This window comes from Gymnoscopelus microlampas, assembly GCF_963454915.1.
Source record: "Gymnoscopelus microlampas genome assembly, chromosome: 23".
NCBI classification, from domain to species: domain Eukaryota; kingdom Metazoa; phylum Chordata; class Actinopteri; order Myctophiformes; family Myctophidae; genus Gymnoscopelus; species Gymnoscopelus microlampas.
The window spans coordinates 4,484,990-4,505,908 of record NC_139960.1 but is presented as its reverse complement, the minus strand read 5'-3'; the positions used below and the strand labels follow the sequence as shown (position 1 = coordinate 4,505,908).

At 41.3% G+C, this 20,919-nt stretch overlaps 1 protein-coding gene across 1 annotated transcript; it reads left to right on the top strand.

Annotated features, from left to right (window-relative positions):
• Positions 1-422: 422 nt before the first annotated feature.
• On the top strand, positions 423-19,665 carry LOC311040294 (lipase maturation factor 2-like). Its single transcript, XM_084050490.1, has 14 exons — positions 423-622; positions 2,621-2,853; positions 3,687-3,715; positions 3,963-4,156; positions 6,803-6,981; positions 8,012-8,150; positions 10,545-10,679; positions 12,267-12,372; positions 12,778-12,877; positions 14,340-14,525; positions 14,695-14,878; positions 15,245-15,356; positions 16,602-16,710; positions 18,163-19,665. The coding sequence occupies exons 1-14, from the start codon at positions 526-528 to the stop codon at positions 18,466-18,468; spliced, it is 2,109 nt and encodes a 702-aa protein (XP_083906616.1). The 5' UTR covers positions 423-525; the 3' UTR covers positions 18,469-19,665.
• Positions 19,666-20,919: the final 1,254 nt, after the last annotated feature.

Genomic DNA, 20,919 nt, shown 5'->3' with positions numbered 1-20,919 from the left:
GTACGGGCCTTCAAAAATACCCGTATCTTCCATATTGATCAATAAAAAGCATTTAATCCCTGTCGGCAGCCATCTTCTCCGTATTTTCTCACGTGACCCTATCGGTTGAGAGGTGTATTGCACTCTGATACATAATAACGCTATGAGAAAATGGCCATCGATCGGATTAAAATACTTTTTATTGAACAGTACGGAAGATACGGGTACTTCTGAGGGCCCGTACATAATTGCAACATCCATGGCCATGGGGTAAGCACTTTATATCTGAAATTTGATCGTTTATGTAGATGCACGGGTCAAAAAGGGAGAAAGTTCAAACACCAGGCTGCAGTTCATCCATGACGGCCGTGACAGACGACCGTCGTGTGATCCATGGATAAACTCCTCCTTCCAAAAGCCGCTCATTTTTCCTTAACTGGGTGCAAACTGTGAGGCTTGCTGCTGCTGCCGTGGGCTTTATGCTTAAAGGAGAAGTTACTTTTGTTGTCCAGAAGGAACCGCGGTTGATTGTTTTTTTGGGCAAAGATGGAGGAAATTAGTCTATATCCGCGACACATGTTTTTGTGGAGTATGGCCATGATTTACATGTTTGCCTTTGCGTCCCTGTATATGCAGATTCCAGGTAAGAAGATGCCAAACATGTGCATCGGAATGAATCCAATGAATACTGTCCGCCCTGTTTGATTTCCTTTCCTTCAAGCAAACTATCATGAGAAGTAAATAGGATAGGCTTCTTTTATTGCTTCACTCCAGAAATATTTGTGGCAATGAAGTGAATGAACTTGGTTCTGTGGTGTGTGTGTGGGTCTCATTCAAACCAATAGGCTATTATAGCTTGTCGACTTGATTTTCTAGGCAGTTAAAAGTTTGCTTAGTACAGTTTTCATTTACTGTACAATCGGTTGGCATCAAATCGCCATGAGGTGAATCATCACTCAGCATGTGTCCCTGTTTAGCCGCGTGGCGTTTCAACAGGCGTTACAATCATTACAATGGACTGAATGGAGAGAGATTTGGGACTGGATCAAAGGGTCTGAGTCTGAGTGAGTGAGGGGCTGAGTTCACAGCAGGACAATGACGTCAGACAGTGCACACTTGACCGACGCAGTGGTGTAAAATCACTAAGTATTTACTCAAGTACTGTATATAAGTACAATTCTTGAGGTATTTTTTATTTTACTGGAGTATTTACATTTATTTATTTTCTGTACTTCTACTTCGCGGAGGCAAATATTGTACTTTTACGCCACCACAAATATTGAAAACTTGAATTACTAGTTACTTTGTAGATTTTTATTAGTATTACCATTTGCAAAAGTAGCCCGCACAAACAATGGTATAGCAGTACAGAAGCGTATTCATTCTATTATTTATTAAAAAAAAAAAAAAAAAAAAAAAAAAAAAAAATATATATATATATATATATATATATAATATATATATATATATATATATATATATATATATATATATATATATATATATATATATATAAATGTTTTAAATGTTTTTAAATGTTTTTAAAAAAAACTTTTGAGATGGGGAGACACCTGTTACTGAACAAACACTCTATGGTAATGTTGACAGGAAATTAGTCCAGGGCACTCTTCATGAGTTCCTACCAGTAATTGACCAGTTAACATTATCTGCCATTTTCCAACTAAGGAGCATCTCGAAAATCAGGTCATTCATTACATTTTCTGATGCACAAACTGTCATTCATGCCTTCGTCACAAATCACCTGGACTACTGTAACTCCCTTTTTTCCGGTCTCCCTCAAAAAAACATCAACCGCCTTCAAATAGTCCAAAATACTGCAGCTAGGGTGCTTACTAGAACCAGAATATTTGACCATATCACCCCTGTTCTGGCCTCACTACACTGGCTACCTGTGGTTTTAAGAATTGATTTTAAAATATTATTGTTTGTTTTTAAATCACGAAACAGCCTTGCACCTGCCTATATCTCAGACCTTTTGCCTCCTTACATCCCTTCCCGCAACCTTAGAGATCATCAGACCAACTGTTGCTTGATGTAAAAACATCTAATATGGTCACAGATGGGGGTAGAGCATTTGCTGTTAGGACTCCACTTTTATGGAATAATCTTCCTCTGAAAGTTAGACAAGCTACCTCACTGGCCATTTTTAAAACTCGTCTAAAGACCCACTTTTTTAGAATGGCGTTTAACTAGAGTACTATACCCGTCTGAGGACTCCATTGTATGGCCTCTATTGTTGTTTTCTGCTTTTTTTCTGTTGTATTTGTTAAATGAACTGTCTGTGTCTTGTTTTTTGTTTTGCTTTCCCCACACTGTTGTGGGTTGTGTTGTGAAGCACTTTGTAAACTTGTTTTTAAAAAGTGCTATACAAATAAAGATTATTATTTGTTTCAGTGGCCTTTATCAGGGTAAAGGGTAAAGGTCCTAATGAAGGCTACTTGGTGCATAGGCCACGTGTTGAAATATAGAGCTATTTAACAAAAAAGCAATTTTAACAAAACATAATCACTTACACCCCCTTTTAATTGATTTGTCTTATTCTACAGGAGGTTGATGTAACTGATTAACTGATTTAACTACATTTCTTTCCCCCTTTCTAAATGTGTGTGTGTGGGATCAGGCCTGTACGGGGAGCAGGGCGTTGTGCCCGTGCATCGGGTGGAGGAGCCAGACGATCTTCTCCTGGGCTTGCCCTTCCTGCTCTGGCGGAGCTTGAGGCTGGACGGACAGCAGCTGATGGAGCTGTTCAGCCTGCTGGGTGCTCTGCTGGCCCTGGGAACCGCTGTCCTGGCGTCCCTCAGGAACAGCCTGGTCTACTTCGTTCTCTGGAGCCTCTACCTCTCTCTATGTCAGGTATCCTGGGGTGCTGGGGTGGGGTTAAATATGTGTAGAGCTTGAATTGAAATCCTTGACAAGGCTCAAGTTTGGATGTGATTATTATTATTTCTTTTAAGATCACACAAGTAGGCCAACTCCCACAAGCAGTGACAGATACTCCACAGTGGCGGATAGGATTACACTTCTGACTGGGCCTGGAAAAATATGGGCGGGCCTGAGTTTTTAAAAACTTGGATGTCATTTTTTTTCACTCTCTTATTTGGCTGCTTCCCACAAGCGGCAAACGGCAAAAATTGGCACTGTGTGTATTTTTTTTTAGCAGAGGACACACCTTTGCAGCTTCTGGGCCACTCTATGATGCTTTGTGGAATCACAAGCATTGACTAGGGTAGCCAGCCAGATATGGCTGCAGCATCACGGAAGTGATCTGGCTGGCCCTGGGCCCAAGGGTGCCGATACTGTGGGTGCCTCGGGGCTAAAGCACACAGGAGAAATGACGAATGACGATCACAAACTCATCACAAAAAAAGAAAAAACTCTGACATCTTCACTTCATGGAGTACCAAATTAACCGCAATAAAGTAACAAAAAAAAACAAGAAGGTAACAAACCTGGAAAATAACCGCACATTTTCGTGCCGGGTGTTGCGCACCCAATGGCGCGGACATAAATCGGCACCCCTGCCTGGGCCTACCTAGCTGTATATATGTGTAGATCCAAACCTGCACACAAGTACACTAAACTAAACACTAAACAGAGTAAAATGGCCACATACATTTGTTTACAAATTAAAAATAATTTGTAAACATACGGTTGACTGGTTTCTCCTGACTGTGTTCTGTTGACAGGTAGACAAAGACTTCCTTCGTCTTCCATGGTAAGTTGCCCCCTGTACTGACTTACCAGATAAACTGTTTGCTAAAATCTGCTTTTAGCACAAGCAACTGTTTTAAGATGAAGTACCTGTTTCTGACAGAACTTTCTTAACAACCTGAATACTTTTTTTGTCAAGTACAAGAATGAAATTGGTTAGTTGCCTTTTAAATCAATGCATCTGTCAAGCTAAATACTGAATTGTTGAATGTGGCGATCAGCTGATGTTATTTGTCCCGTCTGTGATACAGGGACAGTCTTCTGCTGGAGGCTGGCTTTCTAACAATCCTCATTGCTCCACTCAACCTCCTGGGCCGGTGTGCCTCCTTCTACCATCCGAACAAAGTGACCCTCTGGCTGGCCCGCTGGCTCCTGTTTCGCCTCACCTTTGGCTCTGGAGTGGCCAAGTTGGCTAGCTACAGCCCCTCCTGGTGGGGACTCACTGGTTAGTAACAACAGGGCCCCGACCCATCAAACGTCTCAGAGTAGGAAATGTGTCCTAAGTGCTCAAATTAGTCATACATTTAGCCATAGGAATAGGAGTGTGTTCTTAATTTCCAGCAGATGCATTCACGTTCCGGGGGAGTATGGATGTGTTGCATGATGGGAAACATTTGACAACAATCTTATTAACCACAAGTTTCACTAAATTAGTAACAGCAAGCCGGTCTACAAGCTGGTAGATCGGCTGTTTTTGCTATTCGTCATACGACAAAGCATAAAAGGGCTTAAGTGGTTGAAAGATGACTGAGGTATGGGCGATATCAGCACAAGCGATTTACATTTTCAATATGCAGACTATCTGTGTTGTTTATCTACTGCAATGATTACTGTATGTAGTATAATGTCAATAGTGCATTGTCTAATACATAACATTGACCACGCTACTGTATGCAGTGTTAATATTCAGAGTAACTGCTATATTGAAGGCCCGTTGCATCTGACTTCATCTGCCCATTGCAGATACACTTCATCACGCATGATCAGTCAGGCTTGTAGATCTGCTGTTTTCACTACTTCTTAATTTTGTCTTAATTTATTTATGGAAATTATTAGATTTTTCTTTTTTATTATGAAATACTTTAGAAAAATTCGGAATTTATTTTAATTGATGAAAAGTTGTGATTGTTTCTGTTTAAACGTTTAAAACATTTTAACTAAAAAACTTGTGACCCATAAAAATTGGTCCACGACCCAAAGATGGGTCCCGACCCACTCTTTGGGAAACAGTGCTCTAATATACCAGCATGATGATGATTCAATCATTTCAATACATGATGTCATGTAAAACAAGCCACATGCAAATCACTGATTTCCCTGGAGGCGATTGTTGTCAAATGAAAATGATGCTACAAAATAGTTATGGATGCAAACTGCACTTTGATGTTGTGATCAAATGGCCCAGGTCTACTTAAACCTTTTTTTAATTATTTTTTTATTGTAAGGTTTGAAGAATCAGGTGTGGCTGGCCAGTGTTGAATTGCTAATTATATAATATATAGTACATAAAGATTTATTTATCAATTTTGGTAATTTTAGCCTATAGCCTATTAGCTATTTAGTTTGTTCTGTCTGTCTTATACAGTATACATACGCACACGTGGTACTATTCTTTATTACTATCCTATTTGAATGCACAGCATAACTGCAAGTATTGTAGTCTACAAGTCTTCATCATGATACCCATTTTGTGACACAGTGTCATAAAACTGTGATGTCAAACGTGACTCAAAAGAGAACACTCTAAGTCAGGGGTCTTCAACGTTTTCAGGCCAAGGACCCCCTAGCTGAGACAGAGATGAAGCAGGGACCCCCTACTCTATGTTGTATAAAATTGTGTTTCAGATTAAAGATTTTTTTTTACTTAGTCTGCTATTTTTTCCCTCTACACCTATAGCCTCTTTGCCAAAAATAGCCGATCTACAAGCACTCAACGCCTCGCAGCGCGAGGCGTTGAGAGCTTGTAGATCTGCTATTTTCGGCTAATGTTCCCCTCAGAAAAGGAATTCTAGGGTTCAAGTGGTTAATGTAAAAAAAACTAAATCCTATCACACAAAGATTTGGCGGACCCCCTATAGTAGCTCCAAGGACAGTACAGTACATCAGTGTTAATTCGACTAAAACTACCTTTTTTCAAGTACAAAAACGAAATAAAAATCTATGAAGACTAAAACTGTGGCTATGTAAATGTACTGACATCTTTGTCAACAAAGAAAAACTAGACAAAAGTGTTAGGGAGGGACTAGTCTGGAGAGGAGATCCAGTAGAACTGGAAGTCATTTGACTGGGCGTGGGTGTTGCGCTCCGAAAATACCTGCTCTACAGCGACGCCTTGTGAACTTGTAGATCGGCTATTTTCGGCACACAGCTAAGTATTTCAGTAGACTAAATCAACTGTAGATTGGTTTTAGTTGACTAAAACATTTCAGATGACTAAAACTAAATGGAATTTTATTCAAAAGACTATGACTAAAACTAAATCAAAATCTGCAGTCTAAATTAACACTGCAGTACATCATGTAAACTTGCATTCCACTAGCTGAGTATATTTCAGTTCATGTTCATTAATTAAGTTAAATACACCCACGGGTAGAAGTGGATGAGCACTAATAGATCATAGGCTTTGTCATTCTGGACATTAATCCATGAAGACCGGGAACACATCTGTGTCATTTTAGGTTTATTTGGCTATTCACAAATAGCAGATATACAAGCTCATAGCCCGAGTGCCACGCTATGAGCTTGTAGATCTGCTATTTTTGAAAATGTATGAACATTTGTGTAAATCTTTGAAAAAAAAAAATATATATATATATATCATTTTTATTTTATTTTTTTAAAGTGAAAATTTGTAACTCAAATCTTTGCTTCTGCGAGGTCCCTGGAACTAAATATTTTGAGATAGGGGTCCGCGGCCAAATACATATCCTTTTGGGGGTCCTTAACATGAAAATGTTTGAGAACTACTGATATTATACCAATATACATTTAAAAAAAAACTGATTTAAAAGACATTTGTAGAAACGGCCTCAGGTCTAAATGGGTTAAGTGATGTCTGTCTGTCTGTCTGTCTGTCTGTCTGTCCCTCTAGCGGTGAGTGACATGCTGGAGACTCAAGGCAGTCCCACACCTCTGGCCTGGTTTGCCTACCAGCTGCCAGACTGGCTCCTCAGGCTGGCAGCTGTGGCACATCTGGTGTCTGAAATCATTTTGCCTTTCCTTTACTTCGCTGAATTCCGTCGTCTCCGCCTAGGGGCCTTCTACATACAGGTGACTTTGAGAACAATGGTTCAAATGAGTGTTTCACTTCCTTGTTTTTTCCTGACGTAAAAAGTAGTTGATAATATGGCTTGAATTATACATTAAAGGTGTAGTTCATCCCAAAAAAAAACTTATTTTCTATCAATTACACACCCCATGAAGCCTTGAATTCATGGAGACGTTTTAGCTTTTGTCGCCTAAGCCATTAATTTGATGACCGGTGGAAAGATGCTAGCTAATGTCTCCGATAGGAGACTCAAAGTTGACACTTTGTGTCTCCTACCGGAGCCGGCGCCGGTCAAATTATTGGCTTAGGAATGCGACAAAAACAAAAAAAATCTCCATGAATTCAAGTCTCCATGGGGTGTATAATCGATAGGAAAAAAAATGCCATGTGTCGTTATGAGCCCTGTAAGCATTTCTAAGCAGTCATGTTTACAAAACCGTGAAATGACTCCTCATTGACTCCTGAGAAGGATTAGCATAGTTACTATCTACTGTATGTCATGGGTCTTCAACAGGGGGTCCTCAGAGTTGCTACAAGGGGGCCGCCAAATCTTTGTCTGATAGGAACTTTTTTAACCACTTTCAACCCTAGCATCCCTATTCTGAGGGGAACGTTAGCCAGTCTACAAGCTCACAACGCGTAGCAGCGCGTTGTGAGCTTGTAGATCGGCTATTTTTGGGAAGACGTTTCGTGTAGGGGTAAAAAAGAGCAGACCAAGTACAGAGCCAAAGGTCAAGTTTGCATTTAAGTATTGAGGGTTTAAGTGGTTAAATGTCTAAAAGTAAAAATACACATTAACATGAAATCCAACATATTAATAGAAAAGATAATGGGTAAACAAACTAAAAACATTAATTTACACAACACTGATGCTGTCAAACTAGGAAAAAGGTTTAATCTGTAACACTATTTTATACAATATGTAGTGGGGGTCCCTGCTTCATCACTCTCTCGGCCAAGGGGTCCTTGGCCCGGAAAAAACGTTGAAGACCCCATGTCTATGTCACTGTATTGTGTCCCTGTGTGTGTCAGCTGGTGAGCGGAGTGGTGTCCATGCTGGTGACCAACGTGTCCGTCGTGACCCTGTTGTCCATGGCTCTGAGCTTCTCCCTGCTGGACGATGAGCACGTCAGGTCCTGGACGGCTCACGGCAAGAAGAGGAGAGCCAAGAGTACGTAACCGTAACCCCATCATCCACAGTCAAATCCTGAGTTCTTGTTGAAAGCAAATAGGCGATAATGCGGCCACAAATAAAACTAGTGTCATCTCATCCTGGTGCTACACCTGCAGTGCTGAATTATTCTCAAATTATTATTTCGTATTATTTTTTGTCCTTCTGTGGAGCCCTGCATCATTCACCCTCTGCAGCTGTTCATATCGCTTTGTCAAGTGAACAGTGAACACTAAGGGACCTTCCAGTGGGGCAGGTATATTATGAAAAAGGCTTCGTCCTTCTGACCCAACCCTCAGTCCCATTTAGATTGAGCATCAGACCAATGCTTCTCAACTGGTTACTCACTGGGATCCAAATTTGGATTTAGCTAAAACAAAAATAATATGGTAGTATTCTTCCAGCGAAAGCCGTTTCCTTTTCAGAACATCTGGTGAGTCATTTGTTTGGATCCTGGCCAAGCTGTTGAGAAATGCTGCTTTAGATGTTAAGCTCATTCTAGGCCTGTCACAATTATTACATAATCGCCTAATCGTAATTATTTGAGATAATAGCAATTCATTTCCATAATAGTCATGATCGTTTCCATGTTATGAATCTTTTTTTTTAAATAGTGGAAATAGACGATCTACAAGCTCACAACGCGTCGCATCGCAATGCTTTGTGAGTTTGTAGATCCTTGTATAGCCTGTAAGGAGTGTGCATGCAAAGTTTCATGCAGATCGGTGCAGTTACAGTATATCGGTAAAAACACGAATCGGCCTGTTATAGCGCCACCATGAAGCTGATTTCAACATTTTCAAGTGGCATTTCTTCCTCGGCCTAGTGGGAATGTTGTGCAAAATCTCTCGGAAATCGCAATCCTGAAAAACTTTGGAGGCCAATCAGGATGGAATATGAAAAATCTGACATATCCGTCTTGATCACATGACTCTAGAGATACTGTATACCGATTAGCGTGATGTAGGGATAGAATCTGTAGGAGCATTATCAAAAAAAATGTTTTGCAAAAATCGGCCTCCTGGTGGCGCTATAACAGGCTGATCTGAAAAAGTTTGGGCCAGAGATTCTGCTCTGGCACCCAGGGAGTGTGCATGCACAGCCAAGCAGCAGTGCGTGTAACACAGGGACAGGTTGACATTTTGCTTAGTAGGAATTTATGTGTGTGAGCTCAGCTGTGTTCAGTACGTTAAGTCAACAGCACTGTCCCTGGGCTGAGATTTCAGGATTAAAGAGGGGAGTTTGCTAACATACATAGGCCGGAGTATCCTGGGAGTATCAAATTAGTAACTAGTTTTATACTGTAGCTACTACTGCTTTAAAAAAACTGATGTATTTACTTTACTAGTAAAGAAAGTTACTAGTTGAATTTGCGTTCCTTATATTTATTTTACTTCAACATTATTAATATAATAATTGTTGTTGCTGCGGCACAAGACGACCACTCTCAATTTGAACCTATATTGTGTGTGTGTGTGTGTGTGTGTGTGTGTGTGTGTGTGTGTGTGTGTGTGTGTGTGTGTGTGTGTGTGTGTGTGTGTGTGTGTGTGTGTGTGTGTGTGTGTGTGTGTGTGTGTGTGTGTGTGTGTGTGTGTGTGTGTGTGTGTGTGTGTGTGTGTGTGTGCGCGCGCGTGCGTACGTACGTGTCAGACGCAGGCAGGGACAGCCTGCTGCTGCAGAAGAGAAGACTCATACACTACTCCTCCTGTTTGCTCAATTTACTTCATGTTAATTATAGACCCTCCAGAAAAATGTGATTATGCGATCGCAGAATTTACCGCATAATCAGCAAAATGGAGCATAATTATGCGGGGGTAATGTTTTTTCAAAAAGGCCGCATCGCACAATATGCGCATCGCGTATTTCCGCATATTTCGCAACTTTTCGCATTTTTCGCAATTTCACCGCATAAAATTGAAAAAAAAAACCTGCATATGTCACCGCATAATCAAGGATTTTTCTGGATAGTCTATAATTAACTTGCTTCGTCAGAATTCAAGAAACTTTCATAATGAAAAGTGAATCCTACCAGATGTAACTGTAGACGCATCGCAACATTGGGAATAGTAAATTGGATTCTGTTCTAAAATGAGCTGGCTAAACAGATTGTTTTTTTCCCCCGTGGGGGTGGGACAAAGGTAATATGTAATATAATATGTAATATAATACATTACTCTTGATTCCAAGAAATAAGTAATATAATATTATGACTTTTTTTAAGGAGTAATATGTAATAAGTAACATATTATTCTCCTGAGTAATATTGCCCAACACTGCCCAGGACACATGCACACAGACTGACTGTGCCACCACCAGGGTGCCATGCTTTAAGTTTATCATTTGCTGACACAGCCTGATCTAATGGTCTTTTATCGACTGTCTTTGTGTCACCAGCTTGGAGCCAAGCCCTGATGTCCTGGTTGACTCTGCTGGTCGAGGCGGCTATCTGTGTTCTCATAATCTATGGCACCATAACGCTCTTTCAGCTGAAGCTCAACTGGGAGGCCAAAACCATATCCTCCGAAATAGGTGGGTGCTGTCAATGACTCATGCCAGCCAAGCGCAGGAGGAAAAAAGTGAAGGGACATTATGGGGGGGGGGTGAACGTCATGACGTCACCGTCAGTTTTGTTATAACTCCGAAGAGTATACAAATGAAACCAAATGGACAACGAGTCCTCGGAATTGAATTAACTTACTATAAGCACTAAGTAGCTCCGGATAAAGACGAGATTGTAAATGTTGAAGTCATTTTCAGACTTTCTATTTAAGGGACATTCAAGCTTACTCTATTGTGAAAGTTAGAAGAACTACATGAAAAATAGGATTGCATTTCAATAAACATCACTTAGTAATAAGGAGTCAGAATAAATAATGAAAATATTACCGTAGATTAGATTATTATACACGGAGCTCTTCACAGGTTCAAAATGACGGACCCAAACCCTAATGGAACCTGAAATTGGTTCTGAGATCCGAGTGGAGCTGACATTAAAAAAAGAAAGACACACCTGGACGGCACCCATTATTTTATGGACCCGACAAACCTAAAATGCTGTGCTACCACAGTATAGGCGATGTAAGCTGTAGCAGCCTGTAGCAGTCTATGAATTGAATACCAAGGCCCTCATTGGAAACAAGTCCGCAAGGACTTTTATGAACGGACCTGTTAGACAAAGTATTTTAAATGTAAATGTGTTGTTTTACATTCTTTTGCCTAATAAAATATTCAATCAATCAAAAACAATCAGCCAAAAGACAATGACATTAAATTGCATGTTTTCACCTCGATGAAAAGTAGCCTAATCCATGATCACACGTGCCACGTGCACTTTGATTCCACGGAGGTTTAATGCGCTTTGTGCGTGCGCTCTCGCCTCTCACTTTAACTGAAGGGGGAACAACTTTGTTTCCCCATATATTGTGCTGCAGTAATCTGATCCCTGGTCAGTCAGTCTAACATAGCAGCACTTGATTCTTCTTCCACACCCACAGCCAGCATACAAAGAACCAGGATTTTTTTGTGTATTAGCTTGTCTGACACCTAGTTGATCGTGTTGAGAGAGCAACTGCACGTAGCCAGTAACAGAACGGTCATTGCGGCGAGAGGCAAGCATGCAGCCAATACACAACGTCGATTGCGCAACACAATGGGAAACGGTGACCAGAACAGCGGGCTGCTAGACCAGCGCTGGTTGGGAAAATGAATACACTTGTTGATTGCTACATGGTGGGGGGACATTCAGAACCCCCCCCCCCCTTCCGCCGCCTATGATGCCAGCGGTTCCCAACCTTTTCTTGATCAGGGGCTGAAAATCTCGGAAAGCGTTCACATCCCACCCATCTGACCACTTAACACGACAGCCATTCGGCTGCCATTTTGAGTGGGCAGATGGGTGGGCAATGTGCATTTTCAGAGCATGTTTTTTATTTATTGGTACACTAATCTTTTAATAATGTTATATTATCATAATTATTTTTGTGTTTTTCCAATTATGTGGGGGCCCACTTGCTATATCCTCACGGCCCACTAGTGGGCCCCGTCACACAGGTTGATCCAGAACAGCTAATTCATGGTGCAGTGGTGAAAATGAATTGAATCTCCTGTGGCTTGCAGCCTTCTCTCAGCAGCAGTTTGCAGAGGTGTTGAAGCTGGTTACGGTGCCCAGTATCTGGATAGGCGTGCTCTCTCTCACCTGGGAACTGGTAGCATCCATGCTGGAGTGAGTTCACTTTTCATTGTGTTTGTTGTACATGGGGCCTGTCACAAGTTATTAAATAATCGCCCGATCGCAATTTTAGGATAATCGTCAGAAGCTAATACATTTAATCTACAAGCACACAACGTTTTGCGTTGTGACACGTTGTGAGCCACTAGATGACCTATTTTAGCTATTTTTGAACATTTTTTAAAGGATAAATGTATGGCCTGTTTTGGCCATTGTACATTATTTATTTTTTATTATTGATAGCAGTCATTGTCAGTCATTCCTGTGTGTATTACGCCCAGCGCAATATTACGGTATATGTTCCAATGTTCAATGCCAAAAACACAATTAAAATGTTAATCACAATTATTTGTAGGACAATTAATCGGCAACTAAAATGTCTCTCTCTCTCTCTCCCAGCGCCGTGGTGTCTGTGAGGGGTGTGTTCTGGAAGCTCTGGGCTCTGCTTCAGTGGTTCGTCTTCGGTGCTGCGGCGGTAGCGTTGTTCACCCTCAGTGTGGTAAGTACCGACAGACGGATCAACCATCACCTGTTCATCTAGCTTGCAATCAGTTTTTATTTCTCCCCATTTATTTATTCTATCAATTCAATTTTTTTCATAGCTCCATTTGATTGTTTGATTTGATTTGATTTGACTGCTGCCGAGCCAATCAAACCAAGCTATGGGAAAATGAACTGGAACTGGTATTCCCTTTAACGATTCCTATAGGGGTTTCCAAATGGACCCTTACAGGTCTGAGAGTGTACAAATGGAACCAAATGGACCCTTACGGGTCCATTTGGTTCCATTTGTACACTCTCAGTGGTCCTTGAAATTAAAAAGTTTGAGAACCACCGGTTTTGTAATTGTATAGCAGACGTGAATTCCACATACCAGCTCTGACAGTGTGATAAACCGGTTCGTCAATGTTGGATCCGGTTTCCCTCGGTTACGGATCCCAACCCTAGTGTAGATGATACACATGCGGCGACGCCGTCGCCGTCAGTCTGCTTCTTTCCACCTGACAGTGAAGAGTATCACTGAGGGCATGTAACGCATGTGGAGTCACACAGCGCACTGAACATGCACCCTGGCCAACTTGTAGGAGTCGCTAGTGCAGCGACACAAACGCGGCCTATAGACCATATTCACATGGCGGCATGAAATGCCAGCCCGTTTCTTCAATGCAAAATGCCAAAATGGCCACCGTGTGAATATGGTCTATTGTGTTCGTGACACCCGGCCAAAGTGGATGCACCGTGAAACATTCAAACAGTCTCCCTGGTGGCGATTGGCAGGATCCTTACCCGTGTGAATTTCACCCACTTCTTTACACCTGTAAACCAGTGATATGGCAATAAAGTTCTGATTCCCTCTCACACTCACTCTCTCTCTCTCTCACACTCTCTGTCTCACGCTCACTCTCACTCTCTGACTCACTCTCTCTCACTCTCTGACTCTCTCTGACTCTCACTCTCTCACTCTCTGTCTCACGCTCACTCTAACTCTCTGACTCTCTCTCTCTGACTCAATCTTTCACTCTCTGTCTCTCTCTCTGTCTCTCTCTCTCTTTCTCTCTCTCTCTCTTTCTCTCTCTCTCTCTCTCTCTCTCTCTCTCTCTCTCTCTCTCTCTCTGTCTCTCTCTCTGACTCTCTCTCTGTCTCACGCTCACTCTAACTCTCTGACTCTCTCTCTCTCTCTCTCTCTCTCTGACTCAATCTTTCTCTCTCTCTCTCTCTCTCTCTCTCTCTGTCTCTCTGTCTCTCTGTCTCTCTCTGTCTCTCTGTCTCTGTCTCTGTCTCTGTCTCTGTCTCTGTCTCTGTCTCTGTCTCTGTCTCTGTCTCTCTCTCTCTCTCGCTCTCTCTCTCTCTCTCACGCTCACTCTAACTCTCTGACTCTCTCTCTCTCTGACTCTCTCTCTCTCTCTCTCTCTCTCTCTCTGACTCTCTCTCTCTCTCTCTGACTCTCTCTCTCTGACCAGGTCCCATACACATCCATGGAGCCAGTGTCTAGCAGTAGAGTGATTCCTGAGGTGAGGAAAGCCTACAGCTTGGTGGAGCCATATAGGCTGGTCAGTAGCTACGCCCCATCTGGCACCATCAGACAGGACCACGGAGGGCGGCCTGAGGTGGTTCTAGAAGGCAGCATGGACAACACCACCTGGAAGGTAAAATGTCTACATGTCACTTTTGGACCCTTGGGGGGTTCTCAAATGGTTTGAGAACCAATTTGCTATACATATTATAGCTAAAATCTAAAATGACACCGATGCTTTCCCGGATTGAATAGGTTAAATGTGCTATACAAATAAGCGTAACTTGACTTGACTTCCCTAGGAGATCCAGTGGATGTATAGGCCTGGTAATGTGGACATAGCACCCCCAGTAGTAGCCCCCTACCAGGCCCGACTGGACTGGCTGATGTGGCAGCAGGCAGCCCAGGTGGTACCGGCTGGCCGCTGGCCGCATGGCCGCTGGTTCACTGGGCTGGTCCAGGCTCTGCTGCAGGGCAAGAGGGATGGTGAGTTCACCATTATGTCATAATCGCCTTATCGCAGATGTTAGAGATAATCACAATTATTAATACATTTAGCATAATCGTCTTCTCCATTCATCTGTTTGAATTCATCTGTTGAATAATGTTGAGACATTTTCAAAAATAGTTGTAGATTGCCTATTTCCATTTATTATGTTGAAAGTATATAATTATTAAATTTGGCACAGATAATTTAGATAGGCCATAGTACATTGTGTGTGTGTGTGTGTGTGTGTGTGTGTGTGTGTGTGTGTGTGTGTGTGTGTGTGTGTGTGTGTGTGTGTGTGTGTGTGTGTGTGTGTGTGTGTGTGTGTGTGTGTGTGTGTGTGTGTGTGTGTGTGTGTGTTCTAGTGGTTGACCTGCTCCAGAAAGACCAGGACCTGTATCCGTTCAGTAAAGCCCCGCCCACATATCTCCGAGCTAGTCTTTACAAGTACCGCTTCACTGGGAAAGACGAGGACGGGTCAGTACTCACACTTACATTCAGTCTATCACAGAGACGAGGACGGGTCAGTACTCACACTTGCATTCAGTCTATCACAGAGACGAGGACGGGTCAGTACTCACACTTGCATTCAGTCTATCACAAAGACGAGGACGGGTCAGTACTCACACTTGCATTCACTCTATCACAGCCATTCCTGACCCTGAGGATATTGCAAGTGGGCCCCCAAATAATTGGCAAAACATAAGATTTGAATGATAATATAACTAGTTTTTCTTCTTTAAAACCTTGTAAAATTTGTTCTCATTGTGATGCCGATAAATGCTGAACTCAAAGTGTACTACGTTAGTTCCATTGATCCAACCCATATTCTTTTGATTGACTGTTTTTCAAACGTGTTAATAAAGTATTCAATTAATCAATCAATTGATCGTTAAAATAAACATGCTCTGAAAATGCACATGGCCCACCCATCTGACCACTTAAGGTTCGGCTGCCGTGGTCAGATGGGTGGGCCGCGAACACTTCGGTGAATTTGTGGGTCCTGATCAGTGGTGGAAAGAGTACTCAAATGTTTTACTTAAGGAAAAGTATCAATACTGCTATGTAGAAATACTCTGCTACAAGTGAAAGTCCGGACTTCTGAATTTACTTGAGTAAAAGTACAAAAGTATTGGCATCAAAATGTACTTAAAGTACCAAAAGTAAAAGTACAGTAAATTTCGGACTATAAGCTGCGACTTTTTTCCCATTTTTCGACCCTGCGGCTTATATAACGGTGCGGCTTATTTATGGATTTTTATAGCTAACGGCCACTAGGGGACCTCCTAAATCTAGGGATTTTACACCCGCGGCTTATAGTCCAGTGCGGCTTATATATGTACAAATCATTCAATTTAGCTGCTGCGGTTTATATTCAGGTGCGGCTTGTAGTGCGAAAATTACGGTACTCATTATGCAGAATGTCCCATTTCAAGTTTTCTAAAAATCTTGAAAATAACAGATCTACAAGCTCACAATGCGTCGCATCGCATGGTTAAAATATGCTTAGTTATAAAAATCTAAATCTAAAAAGTAACTAAAGTTTTCAAATGATTGTAGTGGAGTAAAAGTACAATATTTTCCTCTGAGATGTCGTGGAGTAGAAGTAAAAGTACCGAAAAAATCGTATTCTGAGATGAAAACAAATTGACATCATGCTCTCTGCAACCCATCCCATAAAAGAGTGGCGTTTTGTTTTGTTTTGTGCACGTTTGTGAACAGGTCTAGTCCCAAACAATGGTGGAGGAGAGACATAATGGAAGAGGTCTATCCCACAGTGCGCTTGGGTGATGCCACCCTGGAGGGGATGCTAACACAACACGGATTGAATGTAAGACATGCTTATGCTTTATTCATATTCATTAATCTCTTCGTCTTTTGGCATTAAAACAGGCACAAACAATCTACTGTACATACCTTTTGTATTGGGGAGAAAAGGGTTGGTTATGGGAAAAAGTCAACATAAAGAAATAGTGAGTGAGCACTAGCTCGGCAAGAGTGTTAATGCAATGGTTTGTGGGTTTTGAGTCTGTGCTACGCGATAAAAGAAAAACAGTGTTCAAGGGCCTGAATACCACCACCACGGAGAACATTTGTGCTTCCACATCCAAAGTCACTAATATTATGTCTGTGGGAAGTGGGGCTATGGACTCCAATAAAGAGATTCAATGGCCTGTGTCCTTAACATAAGATGGAAGCTGTTCAGCCTGATGGAAAAAATCTACGAAGTTGGAAATGTTTGAGAACCAATGCCTGAAACTATGGGGCGTCCAGGAGGGTTAGTGGGATTTTCATGAGCCTTAGGGATGTATAGAGAACAGGAATTCTATCTGTATCTTGGTCAGTATCTTGGTTAGTATCACAGTCAGTATCATAGTCAGTATCATTGATACTTTGTACAAAACAATTCATGATATACAAGGACAATATACAACAGTTCATGTTTGTGAAATAATCACCAGATAAGTGTTAACATGATAGAACAGGACAGCAAGGTATCAAAGCTGTATCATGTCGGTACCAATGTAAAAACCATAAACCAATACCATTCTACACAATGTTGTTCAACTTTAAGAACTTTTTTTTTTTTTTTTAAATGCCATGTTACACTATGTCGTCCAATGTAACAAAAAAACATTAAAAATAAATGCCATGCTACACAATGTTGTCCTATGTAGAAAAAAAAACGCATTGAGCGCTGAAAACGCTGTTCACACAGAGCAAATTGCACAGATTAGGCATTTTTTCAGTAGTAATAGATTTTATTTTGCTTTATTACACGCTTTGGTTGAATGCTTGATTCTGATTGGTCAATCGCTGAATTCAGCGGTGTGGTATTTCTGGATAATGACCATTGAGCTCAATAACAGACCGCTGTCTAATCAAAGCACCTGCTCATATCAACCTGCGCTGCTTGATTGTATGCTGTATCCAACATGACAGCCATGTAAACAAACACACCATGTCATTTACAACTAAACATTGCTCTCAAGAATGTTTTTGAAAACATTTAAAGCGAGAAATAGACAATGCAGTAAACAAAAAAATATTCTATTTGATCAACACTTCCTTGTTTTCCGAGGCGACCTTGTCCGCCCAGCGCAACACTCATTGCCGTAAGCAAGGAAATACTTTGTTTCGTTGTTACTTTTGGGTACATTTATTAAGTAGCCGTGTAATAAGCGGGATAATTGACAGGTAGCCAGTCATTATTGATAAATAAATCCCTTCAGGTGGAGGCCTAATCACCCTTGCTTAATCCATGATAATGTCCTCTGCACAGGAAGAGGACCAGGACCAGTCCGATCCAGACTCCACCCTAGTCCAGGTTCTGAAGCGGCTGAGAGCACATGTCCAGAATCTGCCTGGGCCACTGATGCTCCAGTCTCTCTTTGCCGCCGTTGCCACCGTCTGCCTCCTCAAGTCCCTGCTGTCCTGGGACCGTGGCAGCAGCAAGCGGGGACGTCAGACGGAGCCTAAGACCAAGAGGTCCAAGGAGCCGCAGGTTGTGTCGAAGGTGAAGGCCTCGATGGAGCAGGACGTCCCAACCAGGCAGGATTCTGACAAGAGCCCCAGGAAGAGGAAGTGATTTTCAAACATTAGGACCCCCAAATTTATCAATTGTATTTATTTGGCCACGAACCCTCATCTGAAAACGTTTTGTGCCAGGGAGCCCCATAAGTGAAGATGTATGTTATAAATGTCCAAATTATTCATATTTTTTTTACTTTTTTCAAGATGTTTCCAAATGTATCAACAATTGCAGATCTACAAGCTCACAGCACGCCGTGAGTTTGTAGATCTACAATTTTTGAATAGCCGAAGTACAAAATCTTCAAAATCTTCTTTTTTTTGTATGGGGACCCCCTGGAACTCCGTCAAGGACCCCTGGGGGTCCCCGGACCCCAATTTGAGAACCACTTTATGTACTGCGACACGTCCTGCATGTACCAAGATGGATATTACATGTTACAATCTCTCAGGTTTTCCTCACGCCAAACAAGCCCTTCCCAGCTGACATTTTTCAAACTTGGCTACAGTACAAAGCTCACTTACATTCACTCAGCTACCATCATCTGATATCGTCACTGTCTGGTGCAAAGCTCGCTTTTCATTAGTTAAATATTTATGAAACCCACACCGAACCATTTAAAGAAATAATAATAATAATAATTCATGTTAATCTCACGTTGTGAGCTTGTAGATCGGAAAACTATTTCTGTAAACTATTTTTGATAGTATGACAGAAGTAGGACATTCATTTATGGGAAAACATAAAAAAAAACGGAGATACAAGGTTTCTGCCCGACGGCAACAATATCGTTGCTGTCGGGCAGAAACCTCTCCTTTTTTTTCTCTTCTCCATATTTAAACTTTTTGTGAATTAATGCCCTACTTGATCACACTACAGCGTCACACAAAAGTAGCAGATCCACAAGCTTGAAACGCGGTGTGAAGCGTTGAGCGTTGAGCTTGCAGATCTGCTGCTTTTGCTATTCTTGAATTTGAATCCTGAAAAGTAACAGTTTTGGACATGAGGTTTCCACCCGACAGAGACGATATACTGCGTACGTTATGGGACTGTACTGTCTGTGCCTCCAACAAACTCTCAGGTCCGCTGTCTCTGCATCTTAACTGTAACTTACTGCACTATACTGTCAGAATTCAAGGGATGTGTGTTGGTTTTTTGGTGCTACCTGTTTTTGTCATACATTAGGTCAGCTTACAGTAGGTGATGTGCAATATTGACATAAGATGATAATAAATATCACTATTTGTTACGGTATTGTGGGGGGGGGACTATCAAGTGTTTTCACAAAATATTAACACAATGTTATTTTTGTTAAATAATTGTCAGTGATCTGTATAATAATAATAATTAGAGTGTAAAAGTCTAACAACAGCTAACAGTCGGGTAAGTTCAGAAAATGATATCTCTTTACTGTAATTGCAGCCTTTAAAACAAGGAAAAGTCAATATTCATGGCATAGCATGTCATCACCATATCCGAGACTATGTTTGTCTCATGTCACATTTGTCGGGCGGAAACCTTGGATGTCCTTAACGGATAACGGTTACCCGTATAACTAAGGAGAGCATTAATAAAAAATATTTTAAAAAGTTGAATATGGAGATAAAGGTTTTTGCCTGACAGTGACGATATTACCCAGCCCAAGTCAGCTGATGTTCACAGGTTCAACCTATGCTTTGGGTAGGAACAGTAACTGCATAATGTTAACAATTGTCAACACGAAAGCAGAATTAAATAAGCCTGGATTTAAGTTAAATCCAGGTTTGACAAAGTCTGGTCCGTACAGCCTGGTTTATTCCGTTCCATGAACGCCAAGCCAGGCTGAAAAGGAGCGACTTTGTCGAGCTAGATACATGATGCAACCTGTTGTGAGCTTGTAGATCTGCTATTTACAAAAAGAATCTCGGAAGAAATTGGAAAGAAATTGCAATATATATATTCTTTAACATTTTAACAACACAAATCCTTGTATGGGGGTCCCTGGCATTAAAACATTTCAGATGGGCGTCCCTGGCATTAAATCATTTCAGATGGGGGTCCCTGGCATTAAAACATTTCAGATGGGGGTCTGTGGCCAAATACATTTTATTGTGGGGGTCCTTGACATGAATTTATTTTGAGAGCCACTGGTCTAAATGTCCAAGATATCATCATCATCGGCATAGTCAGATAATAGTTTGGGCAGTGGTGTAAAGTAACTAAGTACATTTACTCAAGTACTGTACTTAAGTACACTTTTGAGGATTTTTTACTTTGCTGGAGTATTTCCCATTTTCAGTACTTTTACTTCTACTCCACTACATCTCAGAGGCAAATATTGTACTTTTACTCCACTACAATTATTTGAAAACTTTAGTTACTTTGCAGATATAAATATATTCCATTATATAACACATTAACCACATCAGCCCTATTTTATACCTATACCTAGGCTATTTTCAAACATTTTAGTACTTTTACTTTTGGTACTTTATGCCAACACTTTTGTACTTTTACTCAAGTAACATT